Raw genomic sequence first — 21,507 nt, forward strand, 5'->3', positions numbered from 1 at the left:
TCGGAATTTAAAAAAATAAATAAATAAATTGCATATCGAATCAGACACATTACTACTTAATCAACTATGATAATTTTATTTTATTTTATTGGATGTGTAATCTTGTTTAAATTTTCGACGCCTCAGGTCGCCTATTATAGACATGGTTCGCCTAGTGTGATTTACCTGTCGGGTCTAGTTTGTAAGGTATTAGATTCGACCAAAAATTTACTCAGTGCGCACTTTTGAAGAGTTGTCCTTACAAGTTGTCCTTACAAGATGATTTGACGGTGGTGTGGGAAGTGTACTTTTAGCATTTGTATTATATTTTTTTTAATTCCTTAAATTTATATTATTATTATATTTGAAAAATATAATATTTAATTATTATCGTAAATTCTATATTTATTTATAATAAATATTATTAATTTTACATTCTATTTTTATTTTCTTTAATTACTAATTAAATTTTTTAAAATACTCCAAATGTATATTTTTTTAATTTCTGTATGACAGGTGGAGTATCATATAATCTTGTATTAATATCAATTATAGGCGTCAGCATTTGTATTCATTTGTGGGGTTTTTTTTTAATTTTACTATTTTAATTTTTTTTATAAAAAATATCAAATCAAATAGGAGTATTTTTTATTATTATATTACACTTAAATTTAATTTTATATTAAAAAATCACATCAATTATAATATAAACTCAATCAAAAATATTTAATACGACATTTTGACATTTTGCATAAAATTTTATTTTTTAAAAATAATAAAATGATTGAAACATAAGTTTTTAATCCAATAGTTTTTTTTAAAAAAAATAAATATACAGTATCATTTTTTTTTAATAGTGATGATCATTTGAGTTACATGAGCTGAAGGTGCAAAAATTTCCTCCAATAACACATTTCTCTCCTAATTTGTTCACCATCAATTCAATTTTTTCCTACTTTGCTCACTACTCAACAAATCCATTAAAATGTACTCATCAAGTTCTTCTTAGAAAGTGTATAAACTGTCTAAAATAGCAGGTGTTTTTCGACGACGACTGAGTATATATAGACCACAGAACATGGTATATAAACCACGGCCGGAGCAAATTGATAAGACTATATTTCACCGACTAATTCGACAGTTAAAGAGTATACCTGAGAGAACTGAATTCACAAAGTCAAGTTTGCGAGCTGCTTCCCAACACCAAGTTCTTCAATGACGGCATTAAACTCTCCAGGAGTTCCCTCTTTGTCATAATTCTGTCCGATGAACAATCTTCTTCCTGTAGAAATCGCGGGAGTACAACCTCATACTTTATTACACTAGACAGATAAATTGATGAGAAAAGAATTTGTGATATAACTCACTTCGCCGGTTCCTGCAGATATTAGAGCTAGAAGGGTCACGGTTGCACTTTGGTAATCTGATAAAGCCTTGAATGCCAAATCGTCGAGTTTGCCCTGTAAATAAATTCATGTGATTTGAGTTACCAGAGATTGTTCCGGGAGAAGATACTGTGCAACTGCTGAGGAAATTTCGAATACAGAAACTAAATTACATCTACTACAAATGTTACTTCCATATGTTTTTGTACACTGAGAAATGCATTTTAACCGTGCAATTTATTTGTATTTGTTTAGGGGTTTGGATTTTGGATTGGGATTTGAATAGTAAAAAATTTGAATATAAATAGTTGTATGATGTGATATAAATAGGTGTTAATGTGATGTTTTGAATGTAAAATTGATTTTTAGTATAATATAAAAAATGAAAACTAAGTGTTTGATTTGATGTTTTTGGACCAAAAAATTGAATGAATAGTAAAGTTTGGAAAAAATCCCCCAAACAAACACACCCTACTTTTGATGGCGTTACGAGTAGTAGGAGATTCAGGTGAGGCCGAGGGTAATTATAACAATAGTGTATATGAGGAACTCTTGCACAAAACGGTAAATATATAAATTAAAACATATACCTTCAGTTTAGAAATGGCGACTGAAATGGCCCTGCCAGGCGCTTGAAGAGCTTTTCCATGCACCTTCAAGTGGAACAAATTCAGGAGACGAAACAAAAAGATTTAAATTGGTGTCCGTTGATGGATTTATAATTTCATTATACAAGAACAAGGCAAACCTGCACATATAGTAATGAGACGACTTTTGGGAGAAGTGCGACAGGATCGGTTTCAGCAGAAACTTGAGATGTCAGATCCTGGAATTGCGACAAATACAAACAAAGTTAACTAAACTAGAAGAAGAATTGTTAAGAGGGAACAATTATGGTTGATTTAAATTATTTGTCTTGTCTATTTCCCCTTAATAATAAGAAATAAATCATAAGCATGTGTGTGGCTGTGTGTGTGTAAGTGATTCAGTCGTTCACAGAAAAATTTACTAGACATGTACCTTGCGATATGAATGCAGTAATGTCCTCTCCAATTTCTTATCAAGTTTTCTGAATATTAACCCGCTGTAGAAATGCATGAAGGAAAACTTAAGGTTTGACTCATATATATAGATTATTAGATGATAAACTCAACTTCCGTACCTTTCCTCCATTAAGTCTCTAACTGCATTCATAAATAACTCCACCCGCTGCAATTCCAAAAATTATCAAAATAAATCTTTTAAACTTAGCTAGTAAACAAGAAATCTACGAGGATCAGATTTATTGGAAGGATCATATTATGACATTACACTGACCTTCCCTTCCAAAGCTTCAACTAAAACAACAGCTTTTGTTGACAAAGATCTAGGTAACCCCTTCGCCTGAGAGCATAATACAGACAATTAGCATTTGAAGTATTGAAAGGAAGGAGAAAATGCAGAATACGTTGAAAGATTCACCAAGGATATTCTATCTGCAGAGATCAATGATGCTGTGTCAGGATCTTGCGATTCCTCAAATTGAATTCCATTCCCAAGTTTGTTGTGCATATCCTGTATATGGAATTTGGAACATGAAATTTAGATTGAGTAATATTAAAAAACTAAATGGTGGCGAATCAGCATAGTTACCAGGTTAATTAAGAGCATATCCACAATTGGAGTGGCAGCAGTTCGTAGCAAATGTTTGTGTAGGAGAACCTATTGTCAAAGCAGGCGCTGTCTCGTTAATTTTTTATTCAATAGCGCAACTATAATTAAAACATAGCAAAAGAACATACTCCGGTTTGATGGTCATCATCAAACAAATCAAGTGCCTTCTCATAGAGTTGAATATTTAATAATGCCTGGAAAGAAGATGCAATTGATTAAAAATCAACTTGCACAGTGAAGTTACTTGGAAGAAAATAAATTTCAGTAGAAAAAAAATAAAACGAACAAAACTTTGAACAACTAAGAGATGAAAAGAGCAAAGACATTTCAAAAGATCCGTGAAAAAAAATAGGCATGACATGGTAAATACAAAGGTCTAAATCCTGCCAACCATATTAAGGGATGAACAACCTCTTCCTCCTCTTCGTCATGCTTCAAGGTTAAGTAAAAATAGAATACCATGTCGCTAAGGATTTGAATAAGCATTCTAAACCAGATGCCATTACCTCATCAAGTTTTCGTTGCAAATTATCAAGCACCCGTTTCATTTTCTGAGCATTCTCTGTAAAGGCAGCCTTTTTCTTTTCCATCCATGCATGTAGGAGCTTGGGTCTCAAATGGTTTGCCAGAGGTGTAAGAACAGTCTCAGGATCATCCATGCCTAAAGAACACATGAATTTCCTAAAGACAGCATAAAAGAAGTGGATCTGAAACGAGCCAAGACATGGAAGAAGAAACACCATACCTTGCTCTTCCAAATCTGGGATCAGTGACATTATTTTCTGAACTATCGATTCTTCTGATAAAAAACTAGGTTCATCCATCCTCTCTGTATCTTTCTTAGCACCTGACTTTGAATCAGAAATCTGTGCACCGGAAGTAACCTTCCCCCTTTTCTGTTTTTTCTTAGATTTAGTAGTTGTTGATTCTTGCATCTCTGGAACACTTTCTTCACCCCCGACTTTAGAACTTCCAGTAGCTTTTCCTTTCTTTTTCTTAGATCCTTTCTCTGAAGCTGATTTACTGCTGACACTTAGATTATCATGTTCATCAGGGTCAGCTATATTGCTGCTACCATCACGTCCATGGCTATCTTTGCTGAGGTGTGAAAAATCTGACAGCCCAGTGGATCCAGAAAGATTTAAGTTTTCCAGCTCTTTTTCAATACTATCAAACAAATTCTGCCATACATTACAAAAAGAAGTAAATTCATATGCACCCATGAAGTTCCGACAGTATGCCTTGATGCAAAATTTTATGTGTCTATTCTACATTTCATGCATCATTAAGCATTGTTTAATATGTGATTGGATAAATCTTGCTATCTGATCAAAACCACTTAATGGGACAAAAGTCCAGCATGTCAGGTAGTGCTATGCCACAAAAGAAGGATCAGTCAATAACAACAATCGAGTACAGAATGAACTTCCTCAGAGTTGGGTTTGTCTGCATTCCACCAAGAGAGATGTTACTAGCTGTTTCATAAGTCATGCTTCCCCCACGAAACACAGAATGGGACCATTAAGCTGCAAATGGGACATCTGAACTACAATTGTTCAGATCCATGCCATTAAACTGCAAAACAGGATATCCGAACTACAATAGTACAGCTCTATTTCCTTCTGCAGCTCAAAAGGGGCTCAAATTGCGAATCTCTAATGCCGATCACAATATCAAGAGATAAGGAAATCTGGGGTTGGGGGGCAAATCATATGAGGGTACAGGCAATTGAGGAGCTCTTGGCCAAGGCCGCTGAACTGCTCTCAACAATGTTTGCTTGGCTCCTTGCTAGTCAGAAGGATATTACTTATCCACGGGCAAATATACATATGTGAAGGAGAAAAGATATAATATTTTCCTAGAATGCCATTACAAAAGGCAATACTTAATCAAAATAAAAGGAGATATGACGAACTCTGAACATCTTTCACCAGCATAACCAAATTAGAGGTCATAGGTAGACTACATTGGGGCATCCTATCTTATATGTCTAAATCAAAATATGAATTTTGAAACACATTCCAGCCCCATGCCATGCGAAACACTAAAACAAAATAGCATCTGGCTCTGATTAAAAAAAAAAAAAAAAAGCATCTGTCTAATAGAAACATTAGATTGCACATTACTCACTGTGTAAGGATAAGTCAACCTAAAGAGAAATGAAGTTGTGCCAGCAGTAGCAAACTCAGGAGAAAAAAGTTCATTCATGTGTAGCAACAATACAAAAATTATACAAAGCAAGAATAGGTGTTCTTTTCCATTTAAAACTATCAGATAACAGTGAAGATTCTTTAATTTTATCCACTCAGAATTTACAACTATGCAAAGTCAAACTTCACATCATTCATTAGAAATATTCCAGAGAGATTTAAGATATTACCTTCACAATTATGTCACTAAAAATGTAGGATTCCCCCAGAAGATGAGCTCTATGAGACTGCACAAAACATAGAAAGTTGACAGAAAAACACTGAGAAAATTATCCAAGGGAATAAAGAGTAGAGTGAATCACCTTTAGAGCTTTCTGAACAGATGAACAAAGTGAAAGAATCTTAAATGCATCTTGGGATGTAAAAGATGGTGGTAAAATTGTAAGAGAATCTATCCTGCATTGAGAAAAATAAAAAACATATGATAAAGCCTACCTGAAATACATACAAAAATGAAAACAAGATGTATCAGAAATGGAGAAATGATAATCTAATGGAGAAAGCTTTTAGGTAAGTTGGTCATATAATATAGTAATAGTAGGGTGGGGAGCCCCCTTGTCTGAATCCCACTGTCACACAGTAATGCAACCACATCACATGCTAAGGTCTTTTGGATAGGTATGCTGGAAATATTATTAAGTGCAACATGATGTATCTCCTAATTGTGCGGGTCATTTAACAATAATTATGTCTTGAATCTATCCCGTTTGAATCTATTATAATTGAATTTTTCCCCATGTTATATTAACCATATTATGGCTATAAATAATACTCAACTTCTGTACGGTGTTTGGTTGTGTTTTCGCTATGCATCTAGAGTTACCTGTTTTCTCCCCTAGAAAATATCACGTCATACATTTTCTTTCATTTAATATATTACATATAAATTATATTTTAATTCAAAACATCACTTCAAACAAATTTTAATTTCCAAAGTTTTACTATTCACAAAAGACAACAAAGCACAACGAAACCAACTCTAAAATTCCTCATCTAATGATTGTGATGATATACCAGCACAATTTCCATGGTTCATAAGAGTTCAACTAGTTTATATTTCAACATTTTATTAACGATTCACGGTCCTAACTCTACTAGTTTCAATGTAAACCATCAACATAGAAAAATATGCTGCCATTAATCCAGAGCATCCAAGGAAGGGTATGAAATGTTCACGATTCACAGTTCTATTGCAGTGTGCGTAATACAGGAAAGCCAAAACACAATAATAATAAGAAATCAACAATTACCTTATCCTACTAACAAATGAAATTCCAACCAAGTGAAAGATAATGTAGCACAATATTGAGCCTTATGCATTCAATATAATACTGCAGTTTCAATTGAGAAAGCAATAGTTGAGTGTAAGGTAATTCAAAACATGGGTTACTTTCAACCTGACTTCAGAAACTCAAGAGATACACAAATTTAATACAACCTCTATCATCCAAATTTATGTTCACTTTTCTTTTTGGGTAGTCATCACAAAATATTCTTTTTTTGTTTTTTAGTGAAAAATAATATATTACTTTGTTTAAATTTTTACTATAAAAGACAAATACCAACAATTATTTCTTCGAGACAGATATTTTTTTATGGCACAGCTTGGGTGCAAATGTGATTTAGCTCAAACAAGGATAACAACTAGAAGAAGATATTCACAAAATGCAAATATACATTTGAGACTCACCAACTACCACGTTCAATAGCATCCTCTATGGAAGCATCCAACATCTCAATCAGTGAACCATGAACAAAGACATTGGCAAGTGGTTTCCCTTCTGGATATCTAGACTACATCAGTTATTCATAATCAGATAATAGTTATATAATAACCAACAGATGTAGCTATATTCCTAGTGAATTGAATTAAATTAATTTTATTGAGAGAAGTTTTAAGGAAAAAAAGAAAGAATGAAAGGAATTTAAAAAATATAATGATACCTGCAAAAACTGACTGGGTTGTGGGATTCCAAGCTTGTGTAGAGTTTCATAACTTATGTAGGAATTCTAAAGCATAGAAGAAAGTAAAAGTGAATAACTCGGTAGTCCAGTCTTATTTTTCAACTGTAGACAAGTAATAACCATAAGAATATGATTTCAGAAATAAGGAGATGTTATCATTCAAAAATCTAAATTGCTGGTCTCAATTTTTTAAAGAGTGCCAAACTTTAGGCATTTGTTGAACTCTGATTATGAATAGGTTTGGAATACAAGCCTACTGACCCATAAGTGAGACATTCCAATGCAAGTTCTATTTCGATATTTTCCAAACAAACTGACAAAAGATTGGTATAAATAAAGTCTTCTACCAAATACTCACAGTATAATAACAAAATCCTAATTATATATTTGCTGTTACTGGAAAGAAAAGGTATTGTTTTCTATCAAACTCCAACATATAGTTTCTCACGACAAAAATAAACCACAAGCTAAAACTCCATAGACACTAATTCTTACAAAACTGAAACATCAGTTGCTAAAACATACCTAGAAACCAACTCTAGGAGTTAGAGCTTATGGGATGAATCTTTCAATATCTTAATTAAGATACTTTTGTATTTATTTTATTCATTTATCTTTAATAATAAAGGGTGTAATAAGCAGATGAAAACATAAATAAACAATTGATTATTTTCCAATCATTAGTTGTTAAAGCAGCTTCGTGAATAACACAAACTTTACATATTTCTTGTGCACATTGACTCAACCATCAACACAAAAATATAAATAAATAAAGAAAATAATATTTTAAAGTTGATGTGAATCATAAACTTTTATTTTTATTATTTCAAGAATTCACATAATATTCTGGCGAATGTGAAGAGTTTCTGGGAAGAGCGAAAAATCCTATTATTACTATGCAAATAGCAAAGTTGAAAACAGAAAGAAAGTAAGTGTTATACCCAATAGTTGCTACTTTCATTATTATCATATAAATAAATAAAACCCGTGATAAAAATAACAGCAATTAGAATAGCTAATTTGTTAGACAAAGAATTGACCTTATACAACAAGATAATTTATGCACCTGTGAAAAGAAGGAATCGACACATTCCTTTTGAGCCAAGGCAAATACCTGTCAAACAACACAAGCCACAAGCTAGAAAATGTAAAGATACATGTCAATAAACAACTAGAAAATAATCAAGAATAATACATGTAAGGGCATCATATGACCTATACCTGTAATGGTAAATACTAATAATGTCAACAAAACGAGTAAGGCTTCCATAATGGCCAGTAAACATAAGCATATTCACAAACGACAAAAATTAAAATTTCATGTCAACAGCCTTAATAACAACGAAAACTCCACATCACACTGCTTGCACGAGCATAGGTTTCAAAAACAAAACATAATCAATACTCAAAAGTGAAAAGTATGATAAGAAATTTCATCTCACATACAGAAGGTGTCCAGTGTACGCCAGCTCGGAGAGAGCCAAGAATCTCGCCTTCCTTCACAACCCCATTAAACAATGACTGAAAGAAAGAACTTTCAACTGCCACGCCACTAAAGCCATCCATATCCTGCAACAAAACCTGCAACGAATTCCACAATGCAGACAGATTCATGGGAACAGCAATTCCCCTCGCTGCACCGCGAACCATTGCATTCACACGTGCGACATAAGCCGGTGTATACAATTGACCACCTTCAAGCCTACCCTTTACCTATACAAAGTTACAAACATCCACAAACAAATGACAATAAATTAATTATACTAAAAATCAAACAAACACCTCTTTTTGGAGGCTTTCTACTATTCCACCAATGATTTTCCCCCCAAAACGACAAATCAAATCCCAATTTATAATTTTACTGTCAAAACAACACATATCAAAATAACTATTCAAATTCAAAATTTTACTATTCAAAACCCATACACAAAATACAAACCCCCAAACAAACACACCCTAAAAAGCCCAACATATTTCACAAAATAGAAAAGAAAAGGATTAAGAAAAATGATAATTGAACAATCAAATTACCAAAGTCCCCAGGCGAGGTTCCAGAACAGAGGATATCAATTCAGAGCCCACTTGTAGCTGACCAGCAATTTCTGCCAGAGAAATTTGGCTGCATTCCTGCAGTCTCTCATTAATTTCTTCAGAAACGGTATCCCAATAACCATTCGAAATTATTTCCCCATTAATCAACATAAGCGATGAGTCATTAGACACAACATCCTGCGATTGTTTCTCGACATGGTACAAATCCACCCCTATTGTATCCGCCAAATCAATAAGCGATACTCGGCCTCTCTTATTTATTTCTGACGCTATTTCGCTCCTCAAGTGCTCCTACCAACGCCGAACCGATAAACAGCAGCGATAAAAAAAAAAAAAAAAAAAAAAAAAAAAAAAAAATTAATTAATTCTCAAACTAAACATCGACGATCAATCGAAACTAAGTTGACGAACGAAATGAAACAGTTACCGGAGTGATGTACTCTTTCCCGGAAGTGGTGTGAAGGAGACCGAAGTCAATGATTTGGAGCTGCTGAAGTTTCTGGACCAATTCGACGACGTTTCGCTCGGACAAACGGATGCTCGATTTGGCCTGCTGTGCGAACTCGAATTGTCGCTGAAGTTCAAGCAATTCCTCGTCCATGGCGGCGGCGTGATCCCAATTGCCGTGATCCTCTGTGAAGTGGAAAACTGCAAGAAAGAAATCAGGAATTACAGTTGCAATGTGCCGCAAATGTCAAATAGGAAATTTTTGGGGATTTTTGTCTCGAGTTTGGGATAGTATCATAATTCTCTCAAAATATTATTCACATAATACAATATGTAAAAAAATATAAAAATCAACAAAAATGTTCAAATATATATATATATATATTTTATTCTCTTATAAAAATAATATTCAAATATAAAATATATTTTATCATTGCACATTGAAAGACTTTCATCCAATATACTCGAAAAAGAATGTGCACATTAATACGAAAAAAAAAAAGGAATGTGTATATTAATACATCAGAGTTATGCGTAACTCTCGTGTATTGATGAGTTGGTGTTAGACCATTCGAAATTTGAATAAGATTAAGTGAGTCATCCAATATTGAATAAAGATTAAGTGATTAAAAAAACTATTCACGATAGTTAATAATGTGCACATTCTTTCTCGAAAACATTAAAAGACTCTATGCTTGTTATAGAGAACTTTGAGAATGAATAATTCCCTCATCCCATGATGCACGTGAAATGACTCGTATTGACATATAAAGTCAGTCGACGATCCCAAAACGCTCGATTTTGTATGACTTGCGGGTCATGCAACATAGTACTATAAGAAGTATGTGTTGTACGGTGTACATAAATGCATAGCACATATGTCTATGGTTGCAGATCGGATTGTCTGTCCCGTTAACATTCCCTATCCATTATCTCTATTCCCCACACACATTGTATGTATGTATATACATTATGTGTGTAAAGATAGAGAAATATAGTTTCTTTTTTTGGACAGAGGATCCCATAGGCTGTAGTTGAGTGTGATTTTTTTTTAGATTAACACGCTAACTTAGTCAAACCAACACCGTTATCCTAACCGCCGTGGTATTTTTCACAATATTTATTGAGATTACCTTTAATCAATAATAACTAAGTTATATTTTTTGAATTATATAAAATTTAAATAGAAAAATAAATACTACATTCCAGTTAATTACAAATTCTTGAAACCATTCTAATATTGTGCATCTCACAATTTATCCATATTATAATTGTATAAGTAGGATCCGTTTTCTTATACATACCAATTCAATCGTAAAAAATTAAAACGATAAACAACCATAAAAGTTACAATTCAAAGACACAAGTCTAAAAACCTTCGATTGTATCAACTCCATGATCATAATTAAAATAACTGCATCGACTTCTTTCCACAACAACAATATTATTAGCCATAAGTCCCAAGAAAATCTTCTCGTCGCCACCGGAGAAAAGCAACCAAGTCGGCCCTCAATGGAAGAGGCTCGGCACAAATTACCTCGTGATTCATAAAGTTTTTTGTCCATTCATATATAGCCGGAAACTTGTCTGGATCCAAGATTGTCATGGAGCCGAGTTCCTCCAAAACCGGCAATACGTAGGCAACAAATCCAAGGACTAAATCCAAATATCCAATTGTATCTCCTCCAAAGAATCTCTTCCCTTCAATTTTTTTTTCGAGTTTTTTCATCGCTACAATGATTTCTTTCACTTTCTTCTCTTGCTTCGTACCTTCGGTACAATAAGCCTCCCAAGATGCAAAAAATATCTAAAAAAGTAGGAAGTATTAATTTTGTGTATATTGAATGAATATAAGAAATATCGCATCAAATATATTTTTTCTCACATCAAATACTTAATACTTTTATCTTTAAAATTTTATAAAACTTCAAAATTTCCAACACTTGTACACAAAAACGAGCCTAAATTTTTAATTTCAATTTATTTAAAAAAAAAAAAAAACAGAAAACATACAGGAGAAAATATACAAACAGAATTTTCATTTATTAGTGTCTTGCATTTTACTCTCTTCTTCATTAGTTACTCATTCCAAAAAAAATCAATTTCTTCTCCATAAATTTCTTTCTCAAAAGTTTTATTTTTTATGTTATAATAAAAATAAATAAATTTTATATTCAAAATATTATGTCAACTTTTGTTTATATCACATCAAATAATTAATCAAATTCAAATTTTTACAATGCAAAATCAAAATCCCCAAACAAACACTTAATAAATGAAATCATTTATTCTTTCAAATACAAAATTTCTGATCAACTAGTGAAAATATATAAAATACCTTCTCGTCGATAAATTTGACCCAAACTCGAAGTTGAGCTCTATCAACGAGATCAGTAGGCAAGAGCGGATCGTGGCTCCAAATTTGATCGATGTATTCGATGATGATGGATGATTCGGGTAAGGGTTTGTCGCCATGAATAAGAACGGGCACTTTGCCGTAGAGAGGATTAATGTGATCAAGAAAAGGGGTTTTGTCGAAAATATCTTGTTCTATATATTCATAGTGAATGCCTTTGAGCCTCAATGCCCATTTCACCCTATCAACAAAAGGGCTTAACCAATACCCTACAAGTTTCACACTTTTCTTCTCTTCTTCTTCCATTTTTTTCTTGGCCATTAAAATTTCTTCTCTCTCAGTATATATATATATAGTTATATATTGATCGGAAATTCAAAATTTAAAATATTTGAAAATATAAAATGGAGAAGAAATATATCATCGGGTGGTGAGTAGTCTTACTCATTTATTTTGTGGGGTAGAAATGGTCCATTCAAAAAGAATATGTATGTGTAATTTGCTTGGGGCCTTTTTTATGGATTTTCTTTAATTATTTATGAATTTTTTTTTTTTTAAAAAAAATACTAAATCAAATATTTATTTTTTATTTTTATACTATTTTAAAATTTAATTTTACATTCAAACATTGCTTTCAAAATTCAAATTCTCGACCAAACAAGCAATCTTGAACTATTTGTAAAGAAGAAATAATAATAATAATAATAATAATGGTGGTGGTGGGGTTTTGACATTTTGATATTTTCTAAAAGATATTTTGGTATAGATATTTTCTTCTCTATTGAAATAAATATTGGTAAAGATATTTTGACATTTTCTTCTTAAAAAAGAGTTGGAGTTTGTTTAGTTTTGTATTTTGTTTTGATTTAATTAATAGTTAGATGTAAATTAATATTTTATAAGATGAATAATATATTGTTTATAAAAAAAAATTAAAATTGTATAGTTAAAAAAAAAAAAGATCAAAATAAATAAAACTTGCATGAAGTACAATCCAAGACACAACATCTTATATAAAACCAACTCCATTGTTCTATCGACTTCTTCCTCAACAGTATATAACGTTAAAAGGTATATATCCCGCGCAAACTTTCTCGCCGCCGCCGGATTAAGTTAAGCATCTCGGCCCTCGATGGAAGAGGCTCAGCGCAAATTACTTCATGATTCATGAAGTTGTTTGTCCATGCAAATATAGCCGGAAACTTGACCGGATCCAAGATTAATTTCGTGGAGCCGAGGTCCTCCCAAATTACCGGTAATAAGTAGGCAACAAATCCAACGATTAAATCCAAATATCCAATTGTATCTTCTCCAAAGAATCTCTTCCCTTCAATTTTTTTTTCGAGTTTTTCCATCGCAACGATGATCTCTTTTGCTTTCTTTTCTATAATATTTTTTTGCTTCACGCCTTCGGTACAATATGCCAACCAAGATGCCCAAAGAATCTTAGGAAAAATCAATGTATTAATTCTATGTATATAGAACAATTGGATAGTATAGTTGTTAAATTTGTAATTTCAAGCTAATATGTTTAGGTAAAGGTTTTTGGAATTTGAAGTTTTGAAAAAAATTTAAATTTCGTGTATTTAATGTAATATTTTATAAAATAAAACAAGAATTTTATATGATATATTTTTAAAGAAAAAAATGATTGATAAATAGTATTAAATTTTTTTTTAAATGATTATATAAACAAAATCCTTTTAAAAAAAAAAAGTAAAAGAAAAACGAAAGAACGTATACATTAAAACTATAAAAACTAATTACTCCTTATATATTTAATCACAAGTGTATATAAAAATGGTAATGGCCTTTTAAAACATGTGATCGTATTTCGGCTACAGAACATGGTGGTGATTTGACCGAGTCAGCATATGCTATATGGATGACTTTATACATATCGCAATATATATTGTGTTATAAAATAGTATATGTTGAGTTATAATAAGTTACAATATAATATATATTGTATTATAAATATGTTGAAATATGTGTAAATACACGATAGTCACCTCTATATCATATGTTGATCCGGTCAAATTAGCACCAGATCAGCGGTTGATCCATGTCATGTATTTCTTTGGTTTAAGTTATTATTATTATTTAATTATTCAAAATTTTAAAATCAAACTTAGGGATTGATTAAAACAAAACATTTAATTTATGCCGAGTAGATTGCAATTTACACTCTCAAAACATAAAAAATACCTTCTGATCGATAAATTTGGCCCAAACTTGAAGTTGAGCTCTCTCAAGGGGATCATTAGGGAAGAGCGGATTATGGCTCCATATGTGGTCGATGTACTCAATGATGATGGTCGACTCGGGCAACGGTTTGTTCCCATGAATAAGAACGGGCACTTTTCCGTAGAGAGGATTGATGTGATCAAGAAGGGGGGTTTTGTCGAAGATGTCTTCTTCTATATATTCATAGTGAATACCTTTGAGCCTCAATGCCCATTTCACCCTATGAGCAAAAGGGCTCGGCCAATACCCTACAAGTTTCACACTTTTCTTCTTTTCTTCCTCCATTTTTCTCTTTGCCGTTACATTTTCTTTTTCATATATATAGTTGCATAACATTGATCAGAAATTTGAGATTTAAAATGTTCGGAAAAAAAAAAGTGAAAATATTTCATAGGGTGGTGAGTATTTTAAATCATTTACTCTATAGGGTATAAATGATCCATTCCAAATGAATATATAATTACATATAGAAAAATATAGTTCTAAAAAAAATTAATAGCAAATTATATAATTAAATGTAGCAAAATATAATTTTGATTTCAGATTTTAGCACAGTAGATTCTAATTTTAGCTCAACGGTACAATAAATAAATTATATAACACGATACAATTATAACTCACACAACAAATATTAATACAATATATAGCATGACACATTATATAATTACATGTAGCACAATATATGTTGATTTTATCAGGAAATATAATCCACATTACACATATTTTTATATAACACAATATATGCTAATTTATTTGTAATAATTTGTTAATTATTTCAAGTTAATGTGCTAATTTGGTAATATATAATATTCCCTCCGTCCATTTAATAAGTTTACATTTACATTTTGCGTCATTGTATTTAACATTAAAAATATCCTTATATTTGTATATATATATATATTTTTTTTTTGTATAAACGTCCTTCTATTAGTATTATAAGACACTAATACAAGTCTTTTTGCCATTTTTTCCTGATTTATACTACGTTTTGATATAATAATTAATATTCAAATATCAACAAGTAAAAAACAAATGTAAACTTTCAAAGCCGACGGAAGAAATATATTTTATGATGATTTGCAAATTACTTCAAATTACTTTGCTAATTTAATCAAAATCAACATGATGCTGATTTAACTAAAGTAGCACCGTAATCAACGTGTTATATATATATATATATATACATAATTGAATGTTATTTATATGTGAGCCGCCCTAGGAATGCCTAAACATATTTAATGTAGATTTTATCTTTTTGCCTATCTTCTTAAGAAATATATTAATTTGGAAGTATTTGTAATAATAATAATAATATTAATAATAATAATAATATGACCTCACTATAAGAGCATGTTTCTTTTGGATCTGAATTGAGTTTGGAAGTTTAAAGGTGTGTTTAGTTTGTAATTTATATTATTATTTAGTCTAAAATAAAAATATAATATTTTTTTACAAAATTTCACATTAAAATAATAAAACTCAAACCAAATCGAACAAATCCGAATATTTTATTAAAATAATATTAAATATGATATTTTGTGAGAATAAAATTATATTTATTTTTAAAAAAATACAAATTTTAAATAATAAAAATCTCAATGAAAAATTCAAAGGATATTCTTAAGTATTTTTAAATAGTCTTGGAATTAAATTTATTTATCTAGAATAACAGGTTGTAAGCCAGACGTATACCTAGAATATATTATTGGTGTGTTCATGAACTTTATGCAACCAATTCGAAGAGAATATGAATATCTAAATATAGAATTTCGAACAACTATCGAGAAAATTGTTTGTTTACTTGTGAGGTTTTAGTTTTAAGTTTTGGTGTTAAATAATAAAATTTTGAATTAAAATAATTATTTAATATAATATATATATTGATATCATATTTTATATATAAATTTTAATTTTAGTATAATATAATAAATAAAAATTAATTGAATGAATTGATGTTTTTGATGGAAACGAAAATAGTAAAACTAAAGTCAAAACCTTACAAATAAACACACTATTTTTTTAGTATTTAGTCAATATGATTTTTAATAAAAATATAAAATTTATCTATTAAAACATCACATTAATATTTTATTTAAATTAAAATTTAAGTGAAAAAATAAAAATAAAAAACAAAATCATCGTGATTTTTTTTTTTTTTTTGTTCTTTTCCAATGTGACTTATGCAGGTGGCATGATTTATAAGCTATATTCTATCATTTTTGCTAAATTTTTAACATGATTTTTTAGGTATTATAATTTTGATAATTTTCAATGAGTTTGTCCTTAATTTTTATTTGAAATAATTTTATAATTATATTTATAAATGTTAAAGAGAAAAATTGAGTATAAAAGAAAAGAAAATTTACAAAATATTAAATATTTTTGATAATTTACTCAAACACTCCCATCATGTCTATATATTTATTTTTTATAGTACAGGAGACGAGTGAATGTATAGTTTTATCCCTAAAATTTCAATAATATTTTACGTGTAAATTGATGATATTATTGTAATAATATTTAAAATATAAAAAAATATTTAAAATTATAAGTGAAATAGAATTAAAAAAACAGAGAAATTAATTTTGGACGAAATAATTTTGTACTTAATTAAATATTGTTAAGTCTATACCAACATGGCAATATCTATTTTGAGTTAAATAATTATTCACTTTATAGTATTTTTTCTTAATTATTATTATACAATCATCACAATTTTATATATTACTTTCGTCTGACTCTAAGGGTCTCGATTACTTTTTGCATATTAATCTTTGAATATTAATCATTATATAAAAATATAGTATAAATTAACGAAAAATGACAAAAATACTTTTATTATTGTCTTATAATATTATCATAATGACATTTGTAAAGAAAATTATACAAATATAAAAATATTTTTAATATTAATCACAATGATACAAAAAGTAAATAAGACTTTAGAGCCGAATGGAGAGAATATAAAAATATTACTGTGAATTTACAACAAAAATACATAATATTTAATTTAAAATTATTGCATAAAAGTAAATAGACACAATTTGAATATTTACATATGAATTTTTTATAAGAAAATAAAATTAATTATATAATTCAATCAAGTATTTTTTTTCTTTTAATAAAATTATTTATAACCAACCTATAACTTGAAAAGTTTGCACAGTATTTTTCATTTAGAAACTTGGGTTTGTTTGGATTTGATTTGAAATTAGGGTGGTAGTTTTGATGCGATATTTTGTAATAGAAAATAATATATTTTTATTGAAAATCATGCATAATAAATACTAAATTGTACAAAATTCAATTTTGATTTCATGAAATTGCACGAAATTCTCCGTATTTTTAAAATTACGTCAAACTCCCTTTTGGTTTCATAAATTTTGCGTCTAACTCCCTCGACCCTTCTTATTTAACGTTGTTTGATCTGCACCGGGCAAAAGTGCGAATAATTTTCAAAATTTTCATTTCTAAACCCTTAAAATTACAAATATAGTCATCATTCTTATTATTTAACCTCAAGAAACAGTAAATATACTAAAAATATTTATTTTTATATGATTTTAATTTTTTTTACTGTTCTTTAAAACTAAATATAAGATAAATGAATATATTTATAACTTTAAGAGTTCATAAATGAGTATTATGAAATTCATTCGCAGTTTGAGCGCGTGTAAGTAAAAAACTAATAAATAAGGATGGCCGAGGGATTAGACGCACAATTTATGAAATCACGAGAAAGTTTAACGTAATTTTAAAATTATGAGAAATTTTGCACAATTTTGTGAAATTACAGATAGATTTTATACTATTTAGCCGAATAAATAATACTAGAATTTTTTATTTAAAATAATAAAAAAAAAAACCAACAAACAAACAAATTATCTCAATAATTTTTGGACCAAAACAAATACAAATATTGAATCTTGATTTTGAAAAATATGATCCAACTTTAACGGCCCACCGGCTGAAGCCCAGCTGCTATGATAGCTCAGTTTGAAAAAATAAAATTATAAAATCAATCTGATTCGAATGGAAATGTCGGAAATTAAATTAAATTTATAAAAATTGAACCAAACACATGATACAATTTTTTGTAAATATTATTAAAAATAATATAATATATAAATATCAATACAATATATAATATTTATTTTATTTATTTATAAAAAATTTAATAATTCAATACAAAATATTAATTTTATATTATCAATTTAATTTTTCATAATTAACATAAAAATTATATTTATTCAAAAATATAAAATACACAAACTCATTACACATATATTAATAGTATATAGTATTTGAATAACAAATACAAATAGTGACCGTACGACTTTGCTTTAGGAGATTGTACCCCACTTTCCCCACCCACCCTCCCCCACTCCTAATTTAATATTATCAATATTTGATTTATTTTTTTTTTTTTCACTTTTAAATATTAGTATAATACTAATATGTAATTACAAATTAAGATAAATAATAAAAATAATCTTGTTAGTAAAATATAATATAAATATAATAATATTTATGTAATATATTATAAATTATAAATATATTTTTTAATATTAAATAGAATTATTAAAAAATAAATTTTTTTATTCTATATATTAAAATAAAAAATAAATAATTTATTAAGTGACGAATATAATATATATAATATAAAAAAACAATTGAAATAAATAAAAATTACTAAAAATTAGGGCTTGATTGATTTTACGTTAAAGTTAAAATTGTTATTATTCGATTTGTATAATTTTTAATAAAAATATATTATTTTTATTATAAAATACTCTTATTTAAACAAAAATTTCAAAGTAAACTAACATTAAACAAACTCGTAGTTATGATTCTAAGGCAATCTTAATTATTTTTTAAAAGTAAAATTTTCTTTTGAAGAACAAATATACTTTTATCGATTTTAAACAATACAAAATTAAATATATGTAATATGAATTTTTACGGCTATATTTTGTTGTTTATCAATTATTTTAAATACGAGTATTAGGGTGTTAAATAATACTCCATTCGTCCCAATACAATAGTCTTGTTTACCATTTTTGTCATTCTTAAAACAATAGTTTCATAAAACTACTCTTATTTTTTTATTATTATTACACAATTGTCACTACTTTTACATTAATACACTCACAAGGGCAAAAAAATCTTTTACTCATACTTTTTACCCACTACCAATATAATATCAATATTCCTTAAATTTCGTGTCAAACATAACCCAAACTATAGTTTTGGGACGGGAAAATATTTTTTTTGCCCCAAAAGAAAAATATCATTGATTTTTTATGTGTAGATTTTTTAATATTTCCTCAATTCACAACTAGACGTCTTATTTTACCATTTTAGTTGTCCGAATCAAAACTTCTTATTTGTTTTTTTAGATTAACTAACTCTTACCTAAAATACCCCTACGCTTTACTTTAATGTCGAGGGTAAAATGAAAATTACATTACTTTATTACACTATATATTTATAAAATATTAATTTACTTTAATTCGCGTGTAAAAGTCAAATGAGAAATTTAATCTTTGACGGAAGGGGTATTAATTATTATATTAATATATAGTGTGAATTAAACTATATAAATATAAAATTATTTTTTTATGTTAAGTATAATGAAAAAACAAATAGTACCCTTCTTATGAGACGAAAGTAATACTCCTTCCGTCCACATAAAAAATATACATTTACTTTTGGCGCGGTATTTAAGAAATAATAGTATTTTATTTATACTAGTTAGTTAAAAGTAGTGTAATGATATTTTTGTCCTTGTTTTTTTTTATGTAAAAGTAACGATGTAATATAAAGTAAAAATATTTGTGGTAAAAATAAAGTATTTAATTAAATATTTACTTCGTAATTGGACGTTCCAAAATAGAAATATATATATTTTAGTTTGACGATTAAATTAATCAATATTTTATTGATTAGCCTCAATCAATACTATAATCAATTTGGTTTTTAATATATCGAAACTTGAATAATATAATTATTTGTAAAAAAATAAATATGTATCATTCTACAAATATATTTAAAATAATTGTGTTATTTTAAAATTTTGGAAACACAACATATCTTGTGTGTTATTTTAAACCATTTTTAATTACATTTTGGTTTGATCACTGCATATATTGTATCTATATTTACTATGTATTGATCTATTAACACCAATTAGCTTAATAATAATAATAATAATAATAATATACTCCCTTCGTCCCGGTGCAAGATTGTCGTTTGTTTTTTACACATATATTTTTTAATATTAATATTATAATGAGTTGTAGTAAAAAAAAAAAAACAAAAATACTCATATTAGTATTGTGTAATATAAAAATAATGACATTTGTATGTAAGTTGAAAGAATATTTATTATATTAGGTAGACAGTACATTACTAAATTATGAAATGATAATCTTGTTTTAGACGGAGAGCATTGTCTTTATCCTAAATAATTATTTCATTTTTTTATTGTCGGTTACAATTATGTACAATCATATACAATAAACAATTTTATCTGCTGACAATTACATTACCCATATGACCAATTTTTCATTCTTTTTCTACTTACCTATTACTTATTACTATCTCTGTCTCACGTATTGTGTCTGCTACATTGTAGACACTGCATTTTAGGAAGGATGTAATTAGTAGATAATTAAGAATGCATTAGTGAAAATAATTATCCTATAATATAAATAATTATAAATTAAGATTAAGATAACTAATTAGTTTAATTAAAATTTTTAAAAAAAATTAAAAAGTTTAAAATGAGATTAAAGTGTGTAATCATTTTTCAAAAACGAAAAAATGACATGGTATGTGGGACGGACAGAAACGGCAACGTGGATATAGTATGTGGGACGGAGGGAGTATTTTAATAAAATTTTTATAAAACATCTACTTTCTTTTACATATAATTTTTATATTAAAATACTACTCTCCGTCTTGTCGTCACATATGATCTATATTTACTTTTTATAAATTTATTCATTTTAAACGTACTTAATAAATATAAATTAATTTAATTAAATTTTTAACATTTTATACGTATGACTCATTCAAAGTTTTTTATTTATTTTTTTTATCTTTCCTCGATAAACAAATATTATATCTATATTTAAAATTCCTCACTTTTTATAAAATTGGTTTTAATTTAATTATAAATAAAAAACAATTTTTTTTATGTATTTGTATT

The 21,507-nt window shown here is 28.5% G+C and overlaps 3 protein-coding genes across 3 annotated transcripts; all 3 read right to left on the minus strand.

Annotated features, from left to right (window-relative positions):
• Nucleotides 1-838: 838 nt before the first annotated feature.
• LOC127253756 (E3 UFM1-protein ligase 1 homolog) lies at nt 839-9,959 on the minus strand. The gene is made up of 20 exons (XM_051278512.1): nt 9,672-9,959; nt 9,224-9,535; nt 8,639-8,905; nt 8,259-8,306; nt 7,172-7,237; nt 6,918-7,021; nt 5,530-5,623; nt 5,398-5,454; nt 3,763-4,198; nt 3,524-3,678; nt 3,146-3,211; nt 2,997-3,065; nt 2,826-2,918; nt 2,682-2,747; nt 2,527-2,573; nt 2,385-2,448; nt 2,113-2,190; nt 1,955-2,017; nt 1,347-1,439; nt 839-1,261 (listed from the first exon to the last, which is right to left on the minus strand). The coding sequence occupies exons 1-20, from the start codon at nt 9,843-9,845 to the stop codon at nt 1,157-1,159; spliced, it is 2,457 nt and encodes an 818-aa protein (XP_051134469.1). The 5' UTR covers nt 9,846-9,959; the 3' UTR covers nt 839-1,156.
• Nucleotides 9,960-10,929: 970 nt separating this feature from the next.
• On the minus strand, nt 10,930-12,391 carry LOC127253794 (glutathione transferase GST 23-like). Its single transcript, XM_051278560.1, has 2 exons — nt 12,030-12,391; nt 10,930-11,498 (listed from the first exon to the last, which is right to left on the minus strand). Exons 1-2 carry the CDS (start codon nt 12,366-12,368, stop codon nt 11,139-11,141), a joined length of 699 nt encoding a protein of 232 aa, XP_051134517.1. The 5' UTR covers nt 12,369-12,391; the 3' UTR covers nt 10,930-11,138.
• A 720-nt stretch (nt 12,392-13,111) lies between these two features.
• On the minus strand, nt 13,112-14,579 carry LOC127253542 (glutathione transferase GST 23-like). The gene is made up of 2 exons (XM_051278184.1): nt 14,256-14,579; nt 13,112-13,492 (listed from the first exon to the last, which is right to left on the minus strand). The coding sequence occupies exons 1-2, from the start codon at nt 14,577-14,579 to the stop codon at nt 13,112-13,114; spliced, it is 705 nt and encodes a 234-aa protein (XP_051134141.1).
• Nucleotides 14,580-21,507: the final 6,928 nt, after the last annotated feature.

Source organism: Andrographis paniculata, unplaced genomic scaffold (genome assembly GCF_009805555.1).
Source record: "Andrographis paniculata isolate CXL003 unplaced genomic scaffold, ASM980555v1 Contig51END, whole genome shotgun sequence".
Taxonomy (NCBI): domain Eukaryota; kingdom Viridiplantae; phylum Streptophyta; class Magnoliopsida; order Lamiales; family Acanthaceae; genus Andrographis; species Andrographis paniculata.

Bases quoted from the DNA above. Each gene is read 5' to 3' on its own strand.
- LOC127253756 (XM_051278512.1), bottom strand. From the start codon at position 9,845: ATGGACGAGGAATTGCTTGAACTTCAGCGACAATTCGAGTTCGCACAG. The intron at 4,199-5,397 runs GTAATATCTTAA...AATGTATGGCAG, and splicing joins TTAGTGACATAATTGTGAAG to AATTTGTTTGATAGTATTGA. The intron at 2,449-2,526 runs GTACGGAAGTTG...GCATTTCTACAG, and splicing joins AGAGACTTAATGGAGGAAAG to CGGGTTAATATTCAGAAAAC.
- LOC127253794 (XM_051278560.1), bottom strand. From the start codon at position 12,368: ATGGCCAAGAAAAAAATGGAAGAAGAAGAGAAGAAAAGTGTGAAACTT. The intron at 11,499-12,029 runs GTATTTTATATA...CTACTTTTTTAG, and splicing joins TCAAATTTATCGACGAGAAG to ATATTTTTTGCATCTTGGGA.
- LOC127253542 (XM_051278184.1), bottom strand. From the start codon at position 14,579: ATGGAGGAAGAAAAGAAGAAAAGTGTGAAACTTGTAGGGTATTGGCCG. The intron at 13,493-14,255 runs GTATTTTTTATG...ATTTTTCCTAAG, and splicing joins CCAAATTTATCGATCAGAAG to ATTCTTTGGGCATCTTGGTT.